This window comes from Notechis scutatus, chromosome 3 (genome assembly GCF_049901735.1).
Source record: "Notechis scutatus isolate UNSWTSFEM ecotype Mainland chromosome 3, rNotScu1.2, whole genome shotgun sequence".
In the NCBI taxonomy this organism is placed as follows: Eukaryota; Metazoa; Chordata; class Lepidosauria; order Squamata; family Elapidae; genus Notechis; species Notechis scutatus.
In genome coordinates this window covers 53875976-53899028 of record NC_142011.1, presented here as the reverse complement: position 1 = coordinate 53899028, position 23053 = coordinate 53875976, and the positions used below count along the sequence as shown (strand labels likewise).

The 23053-nt window shown below is 39.4% G+C and overlaps 1 protein-coding gene across 6 annotated transcripts in view; it reads right to left on the bottom strand.

Annotated features, from left to right (window-relative positions):
• CELSR2 (cadherin EGF LAG seven-pass G-type receptor 2) overlaps window positions 1-23053 on the bottom strand; it is a 118947-nt gene that overhangs the window by 5370 nt on the left and 90524 nt on the right. For 3 of the 6 annotated variants that reach the window (XM_087959953.1, XM_026677964.2, XM_087959949.1), the window contains exons 12-34: window positions 22387-22561; window positions 21215-21356; window positions 20544-20664; window positions 19031-19214; window positions 18317-18418; window positions 17788-17882; window positions 16946-17155; window positions 16110-16293; window positions 15378-15521; window positions 13560-13743; window positions 12635-12802; window positions 12373-12499; window positions 11870-12070; window positions 11322-11496; window positions 10106-10218; window positions 9397-9476; window positions 8846-8972; window positions 7535-7657; window positions 6340-6470; window positions 6145-6233; window positions 3719-3895; window positions 1806-2015; window positions 59-302 (exon numbers count right to left, since the gene is read on the bottom strand). In XM_087959953.1, coding sequence (XP_087816079.1) covers window positions 59-302; window positions 1806-2015; window positions 3719-3895; window positions 6145-6233; window positions 6340-6470; window positions 7535-7657; window positions 8846-8972; window positions 9397-9476; window positions 10106-10218; window positions 11322-11496; window positions 11870-12070; window positions 12373-12499; window positions 12635-12802; window positions 13560-13743; window positions 15378-15521; window positions 16110-16293; window positions 16946-17155; window positions 17788-17882; window positions 18317-18418; window positions 19031-19214; window positions 20544-20664; window positions 21215-21356; window positions 22387-22561 — 3506 coding nt within the window. The remainder of the gene's footprint in view (window positions 1-58; window positions 303-1805; window positions 2016-3718; window positions 3896-6144; window positions 6234-6339; window positions 6471-7534; window positions 7658-8845; window positions 8973-9396; window positions 9477-10105; window positions 10219-11321; window positions 11497-11869; window positions 12071-12372; window positions 12500-12634; window positions 12803-13559; window positions 13744-15377; window positions 15522-16109; window positions 16294-16945; window positions 17156-17787; window positions 17883-18316; window positions 18419-19030; window positions 19215-20543; window positions 20665-21214; window positions 21357-22386; window positions 22562-23053) is intronic. The other 3 variants (XM_087959951.1, XM_087959952.1, XM_087959950.1) reach the window with 3 other exon arrangements.

Here is a 23053-nt window from a genome sequence, read left to right as displayed (position 1 = left end):
TTGTCACACGCAAACCACCAAGGACAGGCTAGCAAGGAGAAGGCTCAGCCATACTCACTCGGAGCCTGAAGAGTCCTCGTCCACTGTGCCAGTCTTTATGCTCATGGTGATAGGTGTAAGGCCATTGAGCTGCTCCTGTAGGGTCTGTCGGGGTCGGGGTATCCCACCCCCACGGCTGCCATCGCTCCCCGAAGAACCATGCAATGATACCATCCCTGAGCGGCAGCTGGACAGCTTGTTATGGATGCGCTGGATGCTGCTCTTCTCACTGATGGGTGGCAGGTATTTTTTCTTTAAAATGCCTGAGGGCAGAAGATTCAGAGTAAAGAGAAAAAACAAAACACCACCACTCCTTGCTACAGTCAGGAAACCAAGGCCAAAGGATATGACTACTTGTCTTTATGGATAGCGGTGTGTTGTTCTACTTCAGAGGTGTCAAACTCGATTTCACTGAGGGCCACATCAGAGTTGTGTTTGACCTCAGGGGGCCAGGATGGGTGTGGTCAGAGGGGACATGACCTGCTCGATATCACTCATGTTGAAGGTGCCTGTGGCAGTCCGAGCACTCTGCCAGCGAAAATGAGCTCCCGCGCTTTGTTTCTGGCTGCAACGGCCTACTGCAATCCTCTGCCAGAGGATGTTTTCACTGGCAGAGGGTTGCAGGAGACCTTTGCAGCTGGAAACGGAGCTCAGGAGACCATTTTCACTGGCAGAGGCACCGCAGGCCAGTCCTTCACAGATCCAGCCTGTGGGCCTCGAGTTTGACACCCCTGTTCTGCTTGTTAAAAAAAAAAAGCAGAGCTATGTCCCATTTTCATCTTCAAACCTTAAAGGCACCCAGGATCCAATCCTCTTGGTAAATTAAAACGGTCTTCAAATTAATGACTAAAGACTATCTGGTTTTATGTATTTTCTTCATCATATTATCACATCCCATGGTCTTAGGCCCATCTGGTAGCAAGATCTTAAAATAAATCAGATTTTTTTTGGGTCTCATTTCTAAGTTGGTAACTTGGAGAATGTTCATTCCAGTGCAGTCTTTCACTTTACAAGAATCACCATTGCCAGCTTATTCTATATAACGTATATAAACTCTTATAAATTAGTTTTGTGGAGCTTTCTCACTAAAGTCTGCAATGACACATTATTTCTGCCCAAAGGGAGTTAGTTTTATTAACAGAAAAAATTAATCATAACCAATATTGTATCCCTTAATATGTAACAACAGGCACTGCAGTTTATGCTCTATAAATGAATTACTGTGATGCTTAAATTTAATATATTTATATTAAAACATATTGGTAATTGAGCTCTTTTCTTTCATTATTAACTGCTTATGCCTGTCTGTACAGGATTCCAAGAGGCATTTAAATGATGGAAGATCAGCCTGTTCCCCGTCTTTTCTACAGGCCCAATCTTATTCCTAGTTCATCCAGGATGAATACCAAAGAATGACACACAGTTAGATTTGTTGATTACAAGGTTATTAAAAGGTCATGTCTCATAAAGCTAAATTCTGTACTACTGTATCACACCAGAAAAAAATGATTATTTGTGAAACATTTTTACTTTTTTTTTTGTTTGCTTCCAGTCATACAGAGAAGCAAACTGTTTCTATTCATTCCCACAATTCACATACACCTAATCTATATTTATCTGGTCTGAGAGATTTAAGGCACTGGATTCACTCATGAATAATAAGAGCAATTGCAAAATGCAACTTGGTATTTAGTGCAATTCAAGAGAAAATTGCTAGGGTAAAACAGACCAGTCGGTGTTACAGTTCCCAGAATCTAACTTTTTACCTTTCTGGGGCTGAGCAGTGGGATGAGGCAGTGAGCCCAAGATGCCCTCTCCATTCTCTCTGGCCAACTCCTCTGTCAGTCCCAGCCGGTCATTCTTACCCATTGGTTCTACACGCAGCAACTCTGAGCCAGGGTGGCCATCACTCTCACTGGCAGTGGTTACAAAGTCACCCGGCCAATAAGGTTTCCCAGGTCCAGAGATGTTATCTACTGAGAAAGCAGAAGAAGATCGTGGGTTTCAATGTTTCTCCCTATGTCTCCCAAAGGTGTTTTTTTTTCCAAGAGGCAACTGGACTTTCTGGTTTTTCTTTGAAGATGTTTCAGTTCTCATCAAAGAAGTTTCTTCAGTTCTGACTGGATGGTGGGGAATGGAAGGATTTATGTTCTTGGAAAAAGCACCTTTGGGACAAGCATGGATGACTGAGGATCTCCATAGACATGTCCCTGTATCTGCTCTCCCCTATTTTTAAACAGCCACACTGAAGAGCTTAACGAAAGCCATTGCCCAGGGAGATGTAACCAACATAAAAATGCATGACCAGACCCAGAGAAAAACTATACTGAAGGAGTTTTGTCACTATTCTGAAAGGCAATCTTAGTGAGCAAGCTCTGCAGGGGTTTTTTTTTCTCTCCCTTTGTCACATCATCATTACATATTTATATCAGCTCTCTTTAGCAGTTCCTGAAAACATGCCAGGAAAAGAGCCATCAATGCCACTCTTGAGGATTATGGTAAATCACAATTTTCATTGATAGGGAAGAACAAACAATAAAGTAGTTTACATGAAGAAATAAACTTGCCCCGTACATCAGCGGTCGCCAACTGGTGAGCCGCGGCCCACTGATGGGCCGTGAGAAAATTTTGGTGGGCTGCAGAGAAATCTCACCCCCAGAGCACCCCCACAAAGCAATTAATCCAGGCTGCACAGAAACACAAGGCTGCGCCGCCCACATGGCCCGCGGGAATCCTCCCCACCCACTCACTCCTTACCCAGCAAACTTGCCTGCTAAATTGCTATTTTTCCTTTTTCTGACCATCATCTGTTCCGACCATCTGTTCTGCTGTGCCGGGAGATTTAGATTAGCTAGGGAGCAGGTTGGATTTCTTGCTTTCTAGCTAGTCTTTAGATCTTCCGCTCAGCACAGCTTAGGACTGAAGGTTTGCTTGCAAGCAAATTCAGTTCAGACTCACGGCAAGCAAATTTGAGAGACTGAGCTAGCCGATGGCAGATAGATAGATCACGGAATGATTCTGTGAGCAACTCAATCTGCCTGCTTTGCCTGATTTTGAGTAAAAGTTGCTCTTTTTTTAAATCAAAAATTCAATATTTATATAAATATTTATAACATTTACATACAAGCCATGCCCAGCCAGTCACATGCCCAACAAGCCACACCCACAAATTAGGCCACGCCCACAGAACCGGTTAGTGGTCCCTGGGATCTAAAATTATGAGTTTGGTGGTCCCTGAGGTCCAAAAGGTTGGCGACCCCTGCTGTACGTAAATGAGATTTTATCTGTTTTATCTCAATTGATAATTTTGCATAGTATTAAAGTATCTGTAACTTATAGAAGCTGAGCTTGATTACACACCTTACTCAAGAGTTACAGTTCCCTGTAGTCACTAGAGCAGAGGTCTCCAAACTTGGCAACTTTAAGACTTGTTGTTGGCTGGAGACTATGCTGGCTGGAGAATTCTGGGAGTTGAAGTCCACAAGTCTTAAAGTTGCCAAGTTTGGAGACCTCTGCACTAGAGCAATGGTCTATCTACCACCCAGTCACATAAATTCTAGAATGATGAAGTTTAGTTGAAGCTTCTTTGTAATCTGGATAAAGTCTGATCTAGAGTTGCCTCCATCCCTTCTTCCAGTTTTAGTGAAATATTCCTGGAATTGCCCATGTCTAGCATTACCCTTTGGAGTGCTAAGTGTTGGCAGCTTCTCATTGTTAGGACACAGTAAGTTCTCCCAGCAGGGTTCCTTGGGAAATTCTTCGTCCTCCTCCTCACTGTCAGAGGAATGGGTGGAAGCAAAGGAACCACTCTGGTCATCCTCCAGGGAAAGGTCACTGTCTGAATCAGTATCACGTTCTGTGCCCAAAAAGTGCAGGGAGAGAAACAAGTAGAAACCAGACTGCATTAATAGTGTATCCATTCTTCACTCACCTGTTCTTCGGTCTTAACTCATACCAGATTCTCATGGTCCCAATTTGTTATTTAAGAACCATCTACACAAATCAAGGGATTATAGCATGTGATTAAATTGTTCTCTTGCATGTGCATTTTTGTGCAAGCTCAGTCTATAATGTTCCATCTGTGTAGTGGCTACAGTGTCAAATCAGAGCTGGGAAAAGCCAGGTTCAGATCTAACCCAGAAAGTCATCAGAATATCTCAATTTGGAGTAACCCAGAGTGAAGATAATAAAATGTTCAAGCAGCATCAAATCTAACAATGCTGAGTTTTTGTTTCTTTTTCAACTCTTGCAAAACACATTTTAAGAGACAAGGTCTGTAGCATTATCATCCAATCTGATATGGTTTCAAGATGGGACAAAAATGTCCCTTGGTTCACCGTGATGAAATGTATGTTTGAATATGAATGCTACCTGAAGCTTATTTCCATGTCTACTATTAGAACTTCCTCAATTCAATTAAATATATAATAGACACCATCACTATTTTAAAAAAACCTGGGTCCTAACTTTTGAGTTGTGGTGGTGCAGGCTGACTGTGCTCACTGCCAGGAGTTCGATCCTGACCAGTTCAGTTCAAGGTTAACTCAGCCTTCCATCCTTCCAAGGTCAGTAAAATGAGGACCTAGATTGTTGGGGGCAATATGCTGACTCTGTAAACCGCTTAGAGAGGCCTATAAAGCACTATGAAGAGGTATATAAGTCTAAGTGTATTGCTATTGCTTTCCCCACTTGTACCTAACCATAACAAATGTTATGCCTGGGGAGAAAAAGGGTGAAGATTGCCATGTCTACATGATGTTACCATCACCATGTTTCCAACCCACGAGTGAAACAGACATGTTATTTTTAGCTGTACCAGTATAAATGCAGTATTTCAGCAATTCAATTCTGCAGTAGAGAAAATCCTTCTGTCCTATGTTTTACTCTTTGGTGGAAGAGACAGCACACTATCTCTTTCAGTTTCCTGTGTTCGAGTATCTAATACATGAAGATGTTCCTGTATCCCAGCAGTTCACTTGGAATCAAACTGATTGAAGGTAGGTTTACTTCTTACCCCTTTATTTATTTGTATCGTGTCTTTATTTATTTGTATCCTGCCTTTATTATTTTTTACAAATAACTCAAGGTGGTGAACGCATACCTTCCTCTTCTTATTTTCCGCTCAACAATAACTCTGTGAAGTCAGCTGGGCTGAGAGAGTGTGACTGGCCCAAGCTGGCTTTCCTAGATAAAACAGGACTAGAACTCACAATCTCTTGCTTTCTAGTCTGGTGCCTTAACCACTGGACCAAACGGGTTATGCAAAGTTGATCTTATTGGCTGTTGCAGCTTTTTGTCCTACTAGTTTCTAAAGTCCATGCTAATTTCTTTTAGTCTCCCAACAATTTAATGAATAAATCAGAATTATTGGTATTAGGAATACATCTTCTCAAACAATGAATTTGTCTCCTTTCTAACCTATAGTATCCACCCCAAACCCCTCTTTATATTGTAACTGACTAAGTTCACTGAATGGCAATGGGCTATCTGCCTGCCTATCTATCCCACAAAATGACCATATAGATAAAATACAGATTCTTTAACAATGAAGGGCTAAAATAACAATTTCATAAGGAATGGGACAGCATCTATGAAAAAGGCAAGTATTTATCTATAAAAAGTCCCACAGACACATACCATAATGGCCTGGCTCGTCATTTCTGTATGCACACAAAGACAATTCTAATTTTAATCTGCCTTTCTCTTCTAGAATAAAAGAGTCTTAGCACAGCAAAGCAAATAAAGGAATTTGCTGTGCAATTCTATGAAGATATCATTGAGTTTCATGGGATTTACAGATATAACATGTACATAACATGAAATATACTAAGCTGCAGCTTTATGGCTCTACCACATCCACAGTCCTAGCATATATTTAACTTTGACTAGATTCTGAGAAACATGAGGAGGAGGAATTGTGAATTTTTTTGTTCACATATAATCACCATAGCTGTCCAAAATCACAGAGCATTTAAAGAAGGTGATTAGGAAGTAGAAGGAAAAAACAAGAAAAAAACATTATGGAAATGAGAAACACTACACTGTAGCTTTAACAAGCAAATTATAGGGCGTGCTATCAATTGAAAGCAATTATAAGCCTCTCACCATTGTTCTGATCCTTGTCTTCCAAGAACAAAGAACTGGGATCTGCAGGCCCAATGTGTACCTGGCTATTGTTCAAGCCAGACTCCTCCCTGTGAACAGAAAATAGAGAAATTGATAGTCGCCAAGGTTCCACAATAAAAACAGCAAGACCATGGGGGCAAGGAAAGAGTTATATATTCTTTACATTAGAATTACCTGAGCACAAAAGGGATGTAGCTGTGCTGACTCTTGCCTGAGCGGACAGTGCTATGCAAGGAACCAGTGGAGTCCCCAAATGGCGTATGGTACAACTGCCCATCTACATAGGTATTGTTGCAAATATAAGCCTGTTGAGATCAGAATAATATGGGAGAGAGCGAGAGAGCAATTAATAGCAACAGAGAGGCAAGGGGTAAAAAAAATTTTGGGGTGTTCACCAATTGGATTAAGGAACTGAGTATTTTTTGTTAGCACAGCTCTCAGTTCTGGACCTGATATCCTCCACTATGCCAACTTTGTCTTATCTACTTGACCATTCATCTCTTTTATATTAGAAAATATTTCTCATGTTTCTCAACGCTAGCAGTGTGTTTCTTCTCACAGGCGTTTGTCCATTAGTTGCTCCTTGGAATCTGTTGCCAAAACTTATCTTCGCTATCCAGACCATCTTTTCCTGTTATATTCTGGATATAAAAGCTCAGAAGATGATGTGAAAGCAGGATAGAGAATATTGTGCATACCATCTGATCCAGGAAACACAAAAGTCAGAGATGAATCTCAGCTTTCATGAAATTACTTAGTTTTAAGTGACACAGTTGGTAGTGAAAAGATGTGAGTACTGAGGTGGTCAAGCCTGGAGATGGTATATAATTTCCTTCCTTTCACCCATGTCTTCCCACTTATGACTGTATGACTGTAACCTTGTTGCTTGAATCCTAATGATTTTTATTGGCTGTTACCTAGTATGATTTGATTGCTTATTGTACCCTGTGACTATTATTAAGTGTTGTACCTGATGATTCTTGACTCTTGATGAATGTATCTTTTCTTTTATATACACTGAGAGCATATGCACCAAGACAAATTCCTTGTGTGTCCAATCTCACTTGGCCAATAAAGAATTCGATTCGATTCAGTGTACCATGTCCTTTTTGTGCGTTCCATAATACTACTAGTAGGAGAATCAGTTAAAATACGAAAATGTATGCAGTGGCTTCATTGTCATCTCTTGATGCAGAATATGACTTAACATTCTGAATTGGAGCAAAATACCAACTCCAGGTCAAAGTTTTGTTTATTTTGCCTTTTAAGATCAGTGTCCAATTCTGCAACAAAATACCCATAGTTTTCTACTCAAAGGTATTATTGGCCCTCAGTGAGACTAGGAAAGAAAGTGCCTTGAAATACTCACTGCTGTCAAGGTAGATTTGGTAGTGAGTGTAGGATCAGTGCTGTGCTTCTTTCCACAAATAGATCTGAGAGCCTTCCTCACTTCTTTAGATAAGATGACACAGAGGAGAAAGATTAAGGGTCCCTATGGAACAATGAGAGAGTAAACAATGAATGACAGCCTCATGGCTTCCAAGCTTCAAGAATGCTTATTTGTCAGCATTATTCTATGGAGATCTCTTTACTTTATCTTTACAATAGCAATGCTGTGGGATGGGTTGTGCTGAGAGAGAGAATGACTAGTCCAAAGCCATCACGGTATTTCCATGCTAAAGGGGTTCTTAGTCCTGGGTCTCCCTAGTATTGGTCCAGCAATTTAACCATTGTATCATGCTGGGTTTTCAAAGCATTAAAGTAAGGGAAAGCCAGTAGCCTAGTTTGCAGGATTTGTTTTCTATTTTCAACCCTACATGGGGTCTTTATTATTTTTGTTTCATATATTTCTTCCCATTCATAAGCAGTATTTTTTTTTCTTCCTAAAAGTTGCAAAAGTTTGTATTAAACTCTTTAAGGTTTGACCAGGCATCGCCAATTTCTACAGAGAATAATTGCTGCTTTTTTCATTTTTACATGTTTCTATTATGACTTAGATTAGTAGCTTTGGTAAAAATCCTACTTTAAATTATCATTTCCTAATTATTTTGATCTCTGACACAGCAGTAAAGTAGGAACGTTTATGAAATCTATACACATCCAAGTATTTGGAGCAACAGAGAGAAGTTAAAAAAGAACACATTTCTATATATAGTAATGGAAATTAAAATACCCTTGTTCCATAGGACTAAATCATTTTGAGAGCCAAAGAGCTCAAGAATATAAGAACTGGTTTATTTCAAAGGTCTAAAACATGTGGTCCAAATCCTGTGTAAATTCTGTTTATGTTTCCCAGTACACCTCCAGAACTCTTTCATCTTTTGAAAGATCCCAACCCACTAAAAAAAAACTAGCTCTTCTTCCCTTGCTAATTGGAAAGTGCTTGATGTGCCTGATACAGCATCATGATCAATAAAATCTGCATGCTCTTTGCTCCAATTGCCAAACAGAGGTCAACTGTACTCAAAAAGCCACATGAAATTCTATAAAAATCAATTTTGGCCAATTCTTCCATTTCCATTACTGTAGGAAATTGAGATAAACGAGTTCTTGGAGAAAAGGGAAAATGGTGAAAACAAAATTGAATTGGAGGACTTAATAACAGCCCAATATTATTGAGCTTAATGGACCTGGGGAGATTCCATACCAATGTGTGCTATTGTCCTGATACCCAAATTACCTGGAAGCAGTTGAAGCCCACAAAGAGATAGTGGAAGAGGATGGCATCACTGTTGATGGACAGCAGAGCCAACAACCAAGTGACACTCATGATCAGCAGAGAGATGAAGCCCGACCGTAGACCGGAGCTAAAGTAGAGAAAGAGCACAGTCAGTGTGGGTTCTCCCACACAACAACTCCCAAGTCTCATGAGTAGAATGTTACTTATGAAGAAGTTCCTGATTCTCTTGGCTGACCATGGAGCATGGCCTCCATTGACTTTGCAATACTACCTAGTTTTGTACTTATGTAGGACTGATCCCACAATTCCAACAAAAATACTGGAAGCATTGACTATTGGGATACATCAATGCTAAGTCAGAAAATGGAAAGCAGGAGACAGAACGACTTAGTAGGGTGAGATAAGGTGACATCAATAACAAGGGTGATAATTCAGAGAAAAGGCACACAGGATCAATAAAGTAGAAATCACAATGCAGGGACATGGAAGAATAGTTAAATACTCATAATCGGTGAAAAAGAATAGTTGTGCGTGAACAATGCCAGACTCACACTGTCCCCTTCTTCTCAAAACCTTGCTGTTGAGCTGCACAAGTAGCCTTGGTGGCCAGGACATAGAGGAAGACGCTCATCTATAGAATGAAAGAGGGAAAAGTTTAAAACTAGATTTCTCTCTGGCTAACAGTGCATCCTCCCAAACCTGGAATATTTTAAATACTGTGCCTTTTCCTGGGTCTTGCAAAGATCAGTTCTCTTTTATCAGAGTCTTATAACTAGCACTAGCACCGATGATGTTACATACAGTTAGGGTAATGAAACATCTGCAAGGAAACAAGCATTCTCAGAGAGCACCAAGGACCCTTCCGTTTTATAACTACTGCATGACTGATTGGGAAACTCATGTAACCCATCAGCTGAGGTTCCTATTGGAACAAGGGAAGGTTTGCAATTCTAGGCAATGCTTCTCGGCCTTCCACTGCATCTTCAGTCAGTTGACCAAGAAGATTGTTTTCCAAGTTCTTCAAAGAGTTTCAGACGGAAAGATAAAACGACAGAACTAGGCAGTCCTTGACACCCTGGGTAAATAAAACTAAACATTATGTGAAAGTAATAGTTGCCATGTCCATCCTAAAAAAAAACCTCTCTTTTTTTCCTTATGCATTTATAATTTACACCTCATGTAAATCAGACAGCTGTCCCCATATTGTGAAATGTGGGTCTTTTGCCTTGCCTCCCCATATTCCCTTGCTTCTCTACTCACTGCAACAGCAAAAGCAATGGGACCAGCAAAGCTCCAAATCAGGGTATCATAGATGGAGAGCCAACAAAAGTCTGGGTTCCCATACCCTTCAGGATCCAGACCCACAGCAAGTCCTAAGGAGAATACCACACAAAACAGTCAATAAAGAGGAAACATATGTCCTTAATCATCTACTCCAGGGCTGTCAAACTCGCGGCCCGCGAGCCAGATGCATCCTGCACTGGCCACACCCATGCCTGGTTTAGTGAAGGGAGAAAAAAGCTCCTATATGTCACGTGACACCACTGTGATGACGCGAGTTTGACACCCCTCATCTACTCTATAGCTAGTAGATTATCACTTAGACAGTAAGTTGAACAGTAAGTTGACAGAACAGTATTAAGGTTTTGATTGTTATCTTTAAAGCCCTGCATGGCATGGGTCCAGTTTACTTGAGGAACAGTCTCATCCAGATGGGACTGGCCCACCACACCGATGCCAGCAGAGGGGGCAAACTGCATACTCCACGCCAAGGAATTTTGGCTGGTGAGATCCAGAAGAGCCTTCTCTGCCGTAGTTCCTGCCCTCTGGGACATCCCTGAAGTGAGATTGGCTCCCACCCTCCTGATTTTTGGTAAGAGCCTTATGACGTGGTTCTGCCAGATGGCTTGGGGAACCAATGGGAGAGCTTCACACTGGAGGTGGTTGACTAATTAAAACCTAATCCTACCTCCCCCTCCCCCTCCCCCGTGTATCTGGCTCCCTCCTTTGCCATCTTGTGTTCATGATTTTATCTGCTTTGTTATTTTATAATTGATGGTTTTAATGTTTTTATGTTGTAAGCCGCTCAGAGTCACTGAGCATGAGAATAGCGGCAAATAAATTTCTAAATAAATAAATTTCTAAATAAATAAATTTCTAAATAAATAAATTTCTAAATAAATAAATTTCTAAATAAATAAATTTCTAAATAAATAAATTTCTAAATAAATAATTTCTAAATAAATAAATAAAACAGTTCAATACACTCCAGCGTTAACTTTAGGCTTGGCTGTTTATATTCTGCTTAAATTGATTCATTTATCTGTTATAAGATTAGCAGGGGATGGAACCATTTTATTTTAATCAAATAAGCTATTTTCTTTTTAATAAAATAAAATTCTTTTTTAAGAATATAATGGCCTCAGAATGGCCATGACTGTATGCCAGATTATATGAAGTTTAATGCAGGCCTCACCTGTGATGAATGCTGGCACACCCCATCCAACCATATAATAAAAGCGCATTGGGCCATAGTTGATGTCTCGCACTTCACTCAGCATGCGGTAAATATGCAATGCTTCTAGCAATGCCCAGGCAAAGGCACACATGTACAGAAAGTGCAACAGGATGGCAATGACAGTACAAGCAAACTATCATAGAAAGAAACAAAAGAGCAGGATTAGAAACCTGTTCCAAATGTGCACAAAAACTGAAATGTAATGAAGCATTTCACTGTATATTCAGAATTCAGATAGGATGTTTTCCTATCTTTGATTCACATTTCCAGGAACTCCTGCTATTAATTTAAGGCAGTTTCCTTGATTTCTCAAAGGCACCCAAACAAAGAAGGATGCACAGATGCCAGATAACCCTGTGTGGCTTGTTGGGGAGGAATGGGCTGTCTGACTATTCCTTAGCAATAGATAATAATTGTTGAATTGATATTTAGTAGATGTGACCGTGACTATGAACTTAATCTTTTTAGCAGAGTTTTTTCTCTCTCCCACCCATACAGATGCTTACTGGCAGATCAGCCTGGTTGATGCCCAGTAGGAAGACGAGTTCAGAAAAAAATAGCGCAATCACTAGGTTCTTGCGGATGCTTTGTTGATTGGATCGCAGAGTTCGCAACCCAGCCAGGAAGAGGAAAGTAAGCAGGAGGCTGCCCAGTGTCACAGCAATGGAGATATATGTGATCGTCTTCAGGGGTAAGATCTCACCATTCTGAGAGGAACAGAGAATTTATTAATGGATACCCATGCATCTTATTATTTGGTCTCCCTAAAAGCAAGAGCAATTTGACAGTGGAATCAATTATTTTCCTTTACTAAATGTGTTCAAACATAGCTATTTGTCTCGAGTTCCAGCATTGAGCAGGAGGCATACTTGATGGCCCAAATAGCTGTTCTCAGCCCTATGAGTCTTAAGGAGCCAAAACCTAACTTCTGCTACTATGTTATGCTCCCTGCAGAATTCTCCCTTGCGCTATTCTCCAATTCTCAAAGAAGGGTCCTTATTTTTCTCACCTCTCTGCGGGAAATGTCCATCAGTACCGCAAAGCTGGTCATATGATTACACTGGCAGCTGACATGGGTTTCATTCCTGAAGACCACCTCACAGCCTTTAGCTGACCAGCCACCAGTTCCACTGACCCTGAAAAAGAGCAGAGTCAAGATGGGGCTGTCATCCTGAGGAACCCTGCCCCCCTACCCTCCCAATTGCTTGATTGCTCCCTCCCTGTTCATTATATGGCAGTCCCAGCCATTTTGCCTGGGAAATAGATCTCACAGGATGGAGTGGTTCCAGAAGACACAAATAGGCTTGGTCCGCTCCTCAGTTTCCAACATCCGAAATTGCACAGTGATGGGTTTCTCAAGGGCACGTTGCATCAATGCGTCATTGTCATGGATATTGATGCTCACCACTGGGGTGTTGATGATAGGACGCTTGGGGACTCTGTGGTGATAACAGGGCATTTATTTAGTCATCCATCCATCCACCCATCTATTCAATTTCTATAGCTGCTCAACTCAGTCAGGGTAGTCTAAGTGGCTTACAATTGTAAAATTATAAAACAATTAAAAAGCATTACAACAATAAAAAACATCACCAAGTAAGTACAAACAACAGCCATGATGATTAATCAACTTATAGTAAAGCCCAATGGCAGGACCCTAAACACATAAATCAATAAAGTATATTACTTAAATCAGTTTCCCTTCTGTAAAGTTGAATTCTGCTTACCATCACACACACCCTCCCCGTGTAGTGCTTTCAGACATTTGCTAGATCTTCAAAAATAAAATAACATCTCTTTCAAATCAAGCTTGGCTCTTGTAATCATTTAATGATTACATCGATATCTTTCTTTTTTTTTTAAGGAACACTACAGACGGTGGTTTGCAATTGCTTCAGGGGATATTTTTCCAACTTCCTAATCTTACGGTTCTCAAGTGGTCTCCCATCCAATTAAGTACTAGCCAGAATATGCCCTGCTTAGTTTCTAAATCGAGACAAAGTCAGCCAGGCAAATGACAACAACCATTTTGTGGACCAGACAATCATGAAGCTATTGAAGTTTCAACAACCCTTTCAATAAGCAACATGGAGAACCCCAAATGAGAACTGAAATAAAACACAAACATTGTGTATCTAAACATTTCTACACCCTCTACTAATACATCCATGCGTTGAGGTGTGATGCAGACATTACCTTAGACTCCTTTTATCTGTGTCATACTGCTCTGGAAGCAGACTTGCCAGGTTGCGGTAGATGATCACACTGGCAATGGCCTGGCCCTCACTTAGATCTGGATGTCTTTTCTGTCTTGTCATAAGGGCATGTTCTTCTTCCTCATTGGTGCCTGGCAAATGTTTGGCACTGGCCACAGAAGATTCTGAAAAGTGAACATGAAACATTAGTGAAGCATTTTATTTTGCTAGAGCAACACGATAAACAAGGTTTCACTAATATTTATTTCCAATATTTGTAGTCTATTTGTTTGGGGAAACAAAAAAGAAGCTAACATTCTTCAGGAGATCTGGAGATTTTTCACAAAAACATTGGACAACAATTTGTTCAATATGGTATAAGATCTCCTGCCCTGAGGTTGGACTCCAAGGCCCCTTCCAGCTCCTTGACTCTATGTCTAGGTCTATGCCTAGGAATTTATTTAGTAGATAATTAGATCACCATGACATAGTCCCTTGTTGTAATGACGAGGCAGTCGAGGTGTTTGATCATGATCAACTGAATCATGATGAACTTTATTGGAGTCTAGTGTTGCATTTATACACATTTTTAGTAATCCTTCAACATTGGTTAACTTTGGTTACTGCTTAACTTTTGTTACTGTTTAGCATAATAGTAATTAACACAATTAATTATCTCTAGTTAAAGTCTAACATATGTTTACTTCCTCTCTCTAATCCTCCTTTAGATTAGTGACTTTGTTTGCCTGAGTTGTATTTGCTTAGAAACATTCTTTATCTGAGGTTTGCCATCCGAGATTAGAACATTCCTTCAATTACAACTCTACAGTCCCTATTTCTGTAAGACCACCACTTCCCTTCTATCAAGTGATTAGAACCTTTCTGCATACTAGAGCCATCCCAATTCTCCTGTTACCTGAAACGACAACTCAATTGCTCTTGTCTTGCCCCTTTCTTGCCTGGGCCAACAAAAATGGTATTAAATTACTTCTTACATCGTTCTGATCTACCAGGCTAGTCCTACTATTTTTCTTTTTAGACTGATTATTTTGATAACATCCATATTCCTATTTGTCAGGGCCTGAAGTTGCCATTCATGGCAAAGATATATCCTCTTCCCATTCCCTCATACATAGAAAATAAAATTCTTTGGAACTGACATGCTGTATAAGAGGAAAGGACTTCCTTATTTTGAGCTCTGTTTTCCATTCCAGCTTTCTATTGATAGCTTTTTATGAAGATAATAGATAATAGGAACTCCTCTTCATGTGCATTTTAGTCTTGATCATGGCATTCAGTACTGATTTGCACTGATCATCCAATGCATTCCAGGAAACCACAAAGCCTCAAACTAAATCCAGGTCTGTTATGTAACACACACAGCTAATTCGTCAGAAAACAAGGCGCTAAGGATTGAATGGATGGATTTCGATGTTGCACTAAGCCATAATGTAATTTATTTTAGTGTATTACCAGTTCTGCTGTATTCTGTGAAATTTGGTAAGTACTCTACAGCTTAGCTTACTGAATAAAACCCAGTCACTTAAAAGCTTGGGAAGCATCATATAATAAGACTTCAGGAAAAGGCCAGTTGGTTAAAGAAAAGATCTAATCAGCCCAACCTTGTGCATTCTGACATAAATGATATGTATATGTGATATTGCTTCTTCTACTGCTCATGCCCCAGATAAAAGAGCCTGGGCAGTAAAAAAAAACAAAAAAACTAGTTGTATTGCCAAAGAGGTATTGTATCAATTGATTTCTCTTCCTCATCTCTTTTACAATACCAGGAATTTTCAACGCCATGCCCAAAACTCACGTTTGCCTTCTGGAGCCTTGAATACACTTTCAGGCAGGATGACAGTAGTTTCTATGTCGGCCGGTTTCTCACCACGGAGTGTTTCATAGTGGGGCAGTTTGGCACCAGCAAAGTTCATTTTCTCTAGCCTCACCACCGAAATAACTGCCAAAGTAAGACACAGATCGATAGAGACCCACATATACACACACAAGGGAAGAGGCATCAAGCCAACTGAATGGCAGTGTCCAGTTGGACTCTTGTACTTATAACTCTTTCCCTCAGACTTGGATGTTCTTGAGTGGGCATAATAATAATCTCTTTCATTGCTGTTATTCACATGCAGATTAATCTACTGTAAGTACAGTGCTACCTTGGTACTCATCTTTAATTGGTTCTGGGAGGAGTGATGACTACCAAAAACAATGAGTACCAAACAAATTTTTCCCATAAGAAATAACGTAATGAGTCACAAGGTAGCAGAGACCAACAAGTTCTAGCTTGTGTGTTGAGTACCAAACAAACGATGAGTACCATTTGTTTGTGTATTGGGGGGGAAATCATGTCAAAATGTGTTGAGTACCAAATTTGATGAGTTTCAAAGCAGTTGAGTACCTTTGAAACTCATCAGATTTGGTACTCAAGCATTTTGATATGAATTTTGAGAACCAAGGTACTCAACTGTATGATTATTTAAAATGCATGAGCAACTAGTATTTTGCTAATTAGGAGACATTATTATTATTCTCTCACCAATGTTGGGTGTGATGATGGTAAATGGGTTCAAGTATGTCTTGCGCATGTTCTGGGCCAGAGTGCTTGCATAGTCCTCAAAGTGTCTGAGCAGCTGCGCTGTGCCACCTTCTGTCTGTTGGATCAGTTCCCAGTGATGCTTGTTGCTGTTGTCCAGTAAAGCACTGCCTACCTTAAGCAAATTCTGTAGGACACACAAAAAAATATGAGACAGCTAAGAGGAGCTTCTGATAACAAATCTAAAGTAACAAGGGGCAAGACTGGAATCATGTTACACTTACAAGAAGGCCAAAAAGGTTACAGGAATCGATGGCAAAAGAATATTCACTGCTGGTATTTCTTGCAGGGAACATTTGCTTACAATATGTGTGTGTCTTTTAACAAACCACACTTATTAAGAAAATAATCTTCATTGGAGAACTAATTTGGGCTTTGGATTTATATAGATTATGCTGTAGCATTTATTTTTATTATTTTTATTTAAAACACCTGTAGATAAAATTTTAATCATTTAGGATGAAGCCTAATTTGCCAGTTGTCATTCCTTCCATAATGTTCAGCTGAGCTAAACAGATCTGTTCCTTTCTTAACTATCACTGAAAGCACCAAATAACTTGCTTCTCTTAAGAGATGCAACAGAATATCTGCCAGTTCTCTTCCACTAAGCCACGTAGTGCTCTGCATATTCCCATGCTCTAAGAGTAGACCAACCTAGTATCATCAGGTTAAACTGACGTTTGATACCAGACGTTTTCAAATTTGTTTGCTTGCTTTAAAAAAATGTGTGCTGCTCACAAGAGTTTTTACTTCATATAAACCTGAGCTGATGGGCTTACCTCAGTGAAGTGAACATCCTGGGTAGCCGCCAAGCCAAAGCCTTCTTGGTTGCTTTCATGCTTCAGAAGTTGAGCTAAGAGCTGAAAAGCCACTTTGACATCACTGCCAAAGAAGCTCTCAGTGTTTTGTGTAGCGTTGCGAAGCTGTAGAGCTACCCGCTGAGACTGCTCTGTATCCAAAAATGATTCATTCCGCAGCAATCTTTCTGCCTGTTACACAGGAAAGATTAAGATATTTTGCAAAGGCGCTTCAATAAAACAAGGTAAATTAACCAAACATAAATTCTACTGGACAATTTTTTTCAGAAGTTTTGCTTTCTGAAATTTTTTTGGTGATAATGATAGACCCCTTAAAACTGAACATGAATATAATTTCAGAATGACTGTATCACATAGGAATCTTGAGAAATATGGAATTAACTTTTAATTATGTTTTAATTGCATAATATTTCCGATATGCTACATGAGTTCAATTTAAAAATTTTGCTGCTGATTTTCATTTGTAGTCAGTGTTTGATGCAACTTGTTGCAATGTCCAACAGTTGTCAGTCAGCATTGATGGATTCCAGTTGCCCTGGTACCATTTTTCCATTGTGGCAATGTCTTGGTGAAACCTTTTGCTATGATCATCATTGACAGATTATCATGGTAATTGGCAGGACTGGGGATTCTATGAATGAAACCAACTTGAGGGAGGACAAATAGCTGTATCAAACAGCCACTGCTTTTGAGAACGTTGGTGAAAGAGAAACAAACTATTTGCATCCATTCATGCATATAGAAATAAGTAAATCCACAGATTCCTGGCTTTGCACCAGGAAAAATGAAAGACAAGCACTTACAAAATCTTTGAGAACAGCAAAAGTCAGTGAGGTGCAGTTGAAAAGATTGGGTGCCAGCCAGCCCTTGTGTTCATCACAGTGCCGTACAGCAGTCCCTGTAGAGCAAAAAAAAAAAAAGAGGAGAGGGACAATGTGAAACTTAGCTCACAAAACCAAATGCCACAAAATATTAGCTTGCTCAGTCTTTCTCCCTTTCTTTCTCCTTTTTCTTTCTCTCTCTCTCTTCTTTTTTTTCTCTTTCTTTTTCTCTCTCTCTCTCTCTTTCCTTTCTTTCGGATGGAAACATTTGCCTTTTAAATACACCTACACAGAAAAAGAATGGAATATCAGAGGTTTTTTTTTAAATGATGAAGGCTAGAAAACCATAGGATGCCTATTTGAGGAAGACTACTTTTTTTGATCACCTATAAAAGTCATAAACAAAGTAGGATAACTAAAGAAACCTTTACCTGGAAGCATCCAAAGACCATTTAATAATTAAATTGATTACTATATGTACTCGACTGCATTCTTAAAGATATTTCATTACCTACAGATCCCCGAGGACAAGGTGCAGCTGCAGGTAAACCAAAGCGGGTGCGTGGCCACCAAATATCAGCTTCAATGGCACGTGGGCAACTATCGTAATTCACTGCAAGAAAAAAAATCTGTGTGTATTAATTTGCTCTATGCAAACTCAGTGTGCTCTTTTCAGCAAGCATATTTAAAAGGGAAGACAATTAAGGTTTAATATTTTTACATATACTTGCTTTGGAAATAAATTGCATACAGAAAACAAAGGGCAAGAACGTACTCTGGTCATATAGAAAACAACAATCCACCCCCCAAGAAATCCGATTTGTAGGAATCACATGAATCAATGCGATAGTTGCATTGTATTTTCCCCTTTAATTGCTGGGAGCTTTTTAGTTCAGAAAATTGGTAAGACGGGCATGATGAAGCAGAGTTTCCTTCGAATCAAGCTTGACTTTGTCTTCTGTTGACTTCATAGACATGTCCATGTAGACTTTTTCAGAAGTAGCACAAAGGTGACCTGCAATTGCTTTCTTCCAAGATTTCTTTACCCTCACCTCTTTGATCTTGGCTATTGTTAGGGTTTCCTGGTGGCCTACTCTTTAAATCCCAATCAACTTTAACCCTACTCCATTCTTTGGGATCAACTAAGGTTGCTGTCTGCAGTGGACAAATTTGACCTAATCCAATGTGGTTTAGCGAGGCTTCCTGCCCATGGAGTATTTCTAACCTTCACAGCCGCTGATGGTAACTTCTGCAAAAGGATTGTCACAGCGGTCGCAGCGGCGTCCAATGACACCTGGCTTGCAGGAGCACTGCCCAGTCTCAGGTTCACAGGTGCGAGATAATGAGCCGGTATGGTAGCAGTCACAGAGGAAACATGTGGCACTATCTGCTGGACGGTAGTGATTGTCCTGTAGAATTGCAGAGAGAGAGATATATATTTCTGACCATTTTTTATTTGTCGTAAGAATCGAATATATACCACTTGGACAAGCCAAGACCTTTACCAGATATGTTGTTTCCTATTAAATTTTCAACGGTTTCCCTGCACACTCAAAAAAGACAGGAATTCCCAGGATTTCCCACAAATCATGATTTCTATCAAATATGTAAAATCCAATTCCACGAGTCAAAAAGAGGATTGTGTGAAAATATTTTCAGACATCTCACATCCTGCATATAAACTGTTTCAACTCCTACCCTCAAAACGATGCTATAGGGCAATGCACACTAGAACAACTAGACACAAAGACAGTTTTTCCCCCAAAGCCATCAATCTGCTAAACAAATAATTCCCTCAACACTGTTCAACTATTACAAAGTCTACATTACTATTACTATTAATCTTCTCATCACTCCTTATCACCCATTCTCTCCCACTTGTGACTATAGGACTGTAACTTTGTCTCTTGTATCCTTATGATTTATATTGACAGTTTCCTGGTATGATTGCTTATTGTACCCTATGACTATTATTGTTGTACCTTATAATTTTTGACAAAGGTATCTTTTCTTTTAGGTACACTGAGAGCATTTGCACCAAGACAAATTCCTTGTGTGTCCAATCACACTTGGCCAATAAAAGAATTCTATTCTATTCTATTCATATCCACATGTCGTACCAAGTGATGGCTACGCATGATGCTTATGAGAAGCAACAAGCACCAGCACATCCTCTGCCTTTACCCCTCTCTGCATTATTGGAAACAAGCCAGAAGTGTTTGGTTTCTACTAATAGAGTCATCTGAAGGGAAAATCTGTGGCTAATATTATGACTAGATTCAAATAATATTCAGACTTTTTTTTTAACATTGTTAAAAAAAATTAAAAATTTTAATGAAGGATGTTGAACCATTATTTATTTCATTTTTAACTCATCAAACTCCTCAAGTTGAAGATGACTCACATAAAATCACAAAAATTCATAAAGCAAACAAACTAACTGGTATTATAACATCTATAATTATTGGTCTTGGAAACAGCAAATTAATAGTTGGGAAAAAAGCAAAATACCCAAATGTTTGTCTGGCGTGCCATAACTTTCCTTAGTAGGCAAATTCATTTGTTAAAGTCACTGAAGGCAAAATGTTTAATAGCCAAGTTGTTTAAAACAATGAGTAGCAATAAAATATAAATACAGATACAGAAACTGTTTGATCAATCATTCTGCATCCTCTTTGATGATTCTTTAACTCCAGATTGTAAGTTTCTACTCTTAACTAGATAAATCCAAAGCTCACCTTGCAGTGGCACTCTCCATTAGTTTTGTTGCAGTCGGGGTCAAATCCTTTATCAACATCACAGTTGCAGGGGCCACATATAGGATGCCCCCACCATCCCCGTGGACAGGGCTGAGCTAACCTAACAATGAAAACACGAGGCCTGTTGTAAACACCTTTCAAATACAGTAGAAGACTATAGTAACTTCTTCATTACAAATTATGGTATTGCCTTTTCTAATATCTTGCATCCCTTTGTACATAAAGGCTTTCATAGTTTACAAGCTTTCAGTAAAGAGACAATAACTAAAGAAATGTTGGAATGTGTTTTGGGGTTTCCACAAGTTTGTTATACTGATGTGTATTGTAAATCATATTATTTGAAGTAATCTCCTTGGTTGGCATGCACACATATTATGGTATGTTAATTACGTAGAGCACATACACTGTATATGCAAGCTAATGTCACTGCATTCAGGCCTCTCCCATACATGAACAGTGTATTCGTGTTACACACTTTTAAGTTGATCTTTTATTTGCACATTTAAACCCAGATGCAAATGCCTAAAATCTCTATTAATATTTGCAATATGCACTCAGCATTTCCACATTTCAGTTCTATACATTCTGAAAAGTACCAACACACACTTATAGGCACATCACAACAAATCTGAGTGAACTTTCACACTCACTTGTTCTCGCAGTATGGCCCAAAGTAGCTGTCGGGACACTCACAGGTGTAGCCATGGGATGAGCTGGGTTTGCGGACACATATAGCTTGATGCTCACAGGGGTTAAAGGAACAGACGTTGGCACAGCTGTCTCCATAGTAACCTGGAGGAAGAATTCTGGGTATAACTGGCAATAATCTCCAACCTGAGACTAAATGATAGCCCAGCCAAGCAGAAGATTCTGGGATAATCATTCTCCAATCTCCACCAAGCTAAAGGCTGCGCGTGGGAGGGGTGGCTGGAAAGATAGAAATCAACATGGCACCTATCCAGTCTAGTCTAAACAAAGCCCTGCTCTGTTATAGAGAACTTTGTGCTTACTCCACCACTTACTTGTATTTTTACTTTTTAATAAAACAATGAAAAGCTGAAACAGGCTCATACACACACACACACACACACACACACACACAAAATCCCTAGGAAAAATATTGGCTCCAGTCTAAGTATTAAATAATGAAATAAAAATGGATTATTTCTGGTAGTTGTTAAATTTTGTATAGTAACCTAATCAGGTACAATGCCTAAGTATTACTACAGTAAATTATGTAAATATAGTTCTTGTTACTTCTATAATTATGCTAAGATAAGAATCATTTTGGTGTATATTAGTTATTTAATTAAGGAAACTGTCAAAAACAAACTACATAGAATTAAAGCAAACAGCAGAGAAAGTCCATATATACTGTACGAATGAACTGCAATAAGAAAGAACAGGCAAAAACACAGTGAATTTATAACGTATCTGTCCATCAAATTAAGATGAATCAGAATGAATCATAATAAATCATTGAAGCTTTGTATCAGAGCTTTAATAGCACCATTTCAAGCTCTGAGTCAGTTATTACACGACTAAAAATAATGCTTTGAGTACAATGCAGATATTATTTACAACAGTTAACCCCACTACAGACCGACCATACATGGCAAATACTTGATGCCTTCCAGATATGTTGGGCTATGGCCACCCAACTCTTAGGAAGCATCAGAGCTGTACTAGATGATTTAAAAAATATATATGTATATATTAAATTTATATGGCAGCCCATCTTGTGGTATGTAATTCTAGGCCGCCTAAGAACCATAACATGGCGTCTTCTACACAATTATATCACACTGTCCTTTCCACTGACCTGGATCACAACTGCATGAATAACTATCCCAATCATCATTGCAGTAGCTATTGAGAGGACAGGGATTGGAGTCACAAGGGTCTGGGATACTGCAGCCATGCTGCACATTCACTTTCTCAGCCTGGTTTACATTCAAGGCGATAGCACTGCCCGATGTCTCTCCCATCCTTACACCCTGGAAGATCCAAACAGGGGGGAAAAAAACAAGGATGGAAGGAAGAAGATCAGCTATTAGATACATAGATTATTCTTTTGCATATTCATTTCTTGCTTTTGGTTCTTAGTGAACACAATTTACAACCTATTTATACCAACCGCCTTTTAGGAACCCAAAACCCAAAATATAAATACCTTTCAATAAATAAGCCAACTATGAGATCTGCAGCCTCTAGATGGTGCTGTATTGTTTAAAACAAACAGTTTATTTTTGACAGATCTGCATAAATACAGTTTGTTCCAGTATTCATTGAATTTAAGATGCTACTATATACTCAGTCCACATTCATAAAATGGGCTATACGGAGCCAGCATGACTACATATTAAGTGGGAAAAGTGAAAAAAAAATGCTTCAATCGACGACCTGTATACTGCACGAGTCAAAAAGAGGGCTGTGAAAATATTTACAGACCCCTCACATCCCGGACATAAACTGTTTCAACTCCTTCC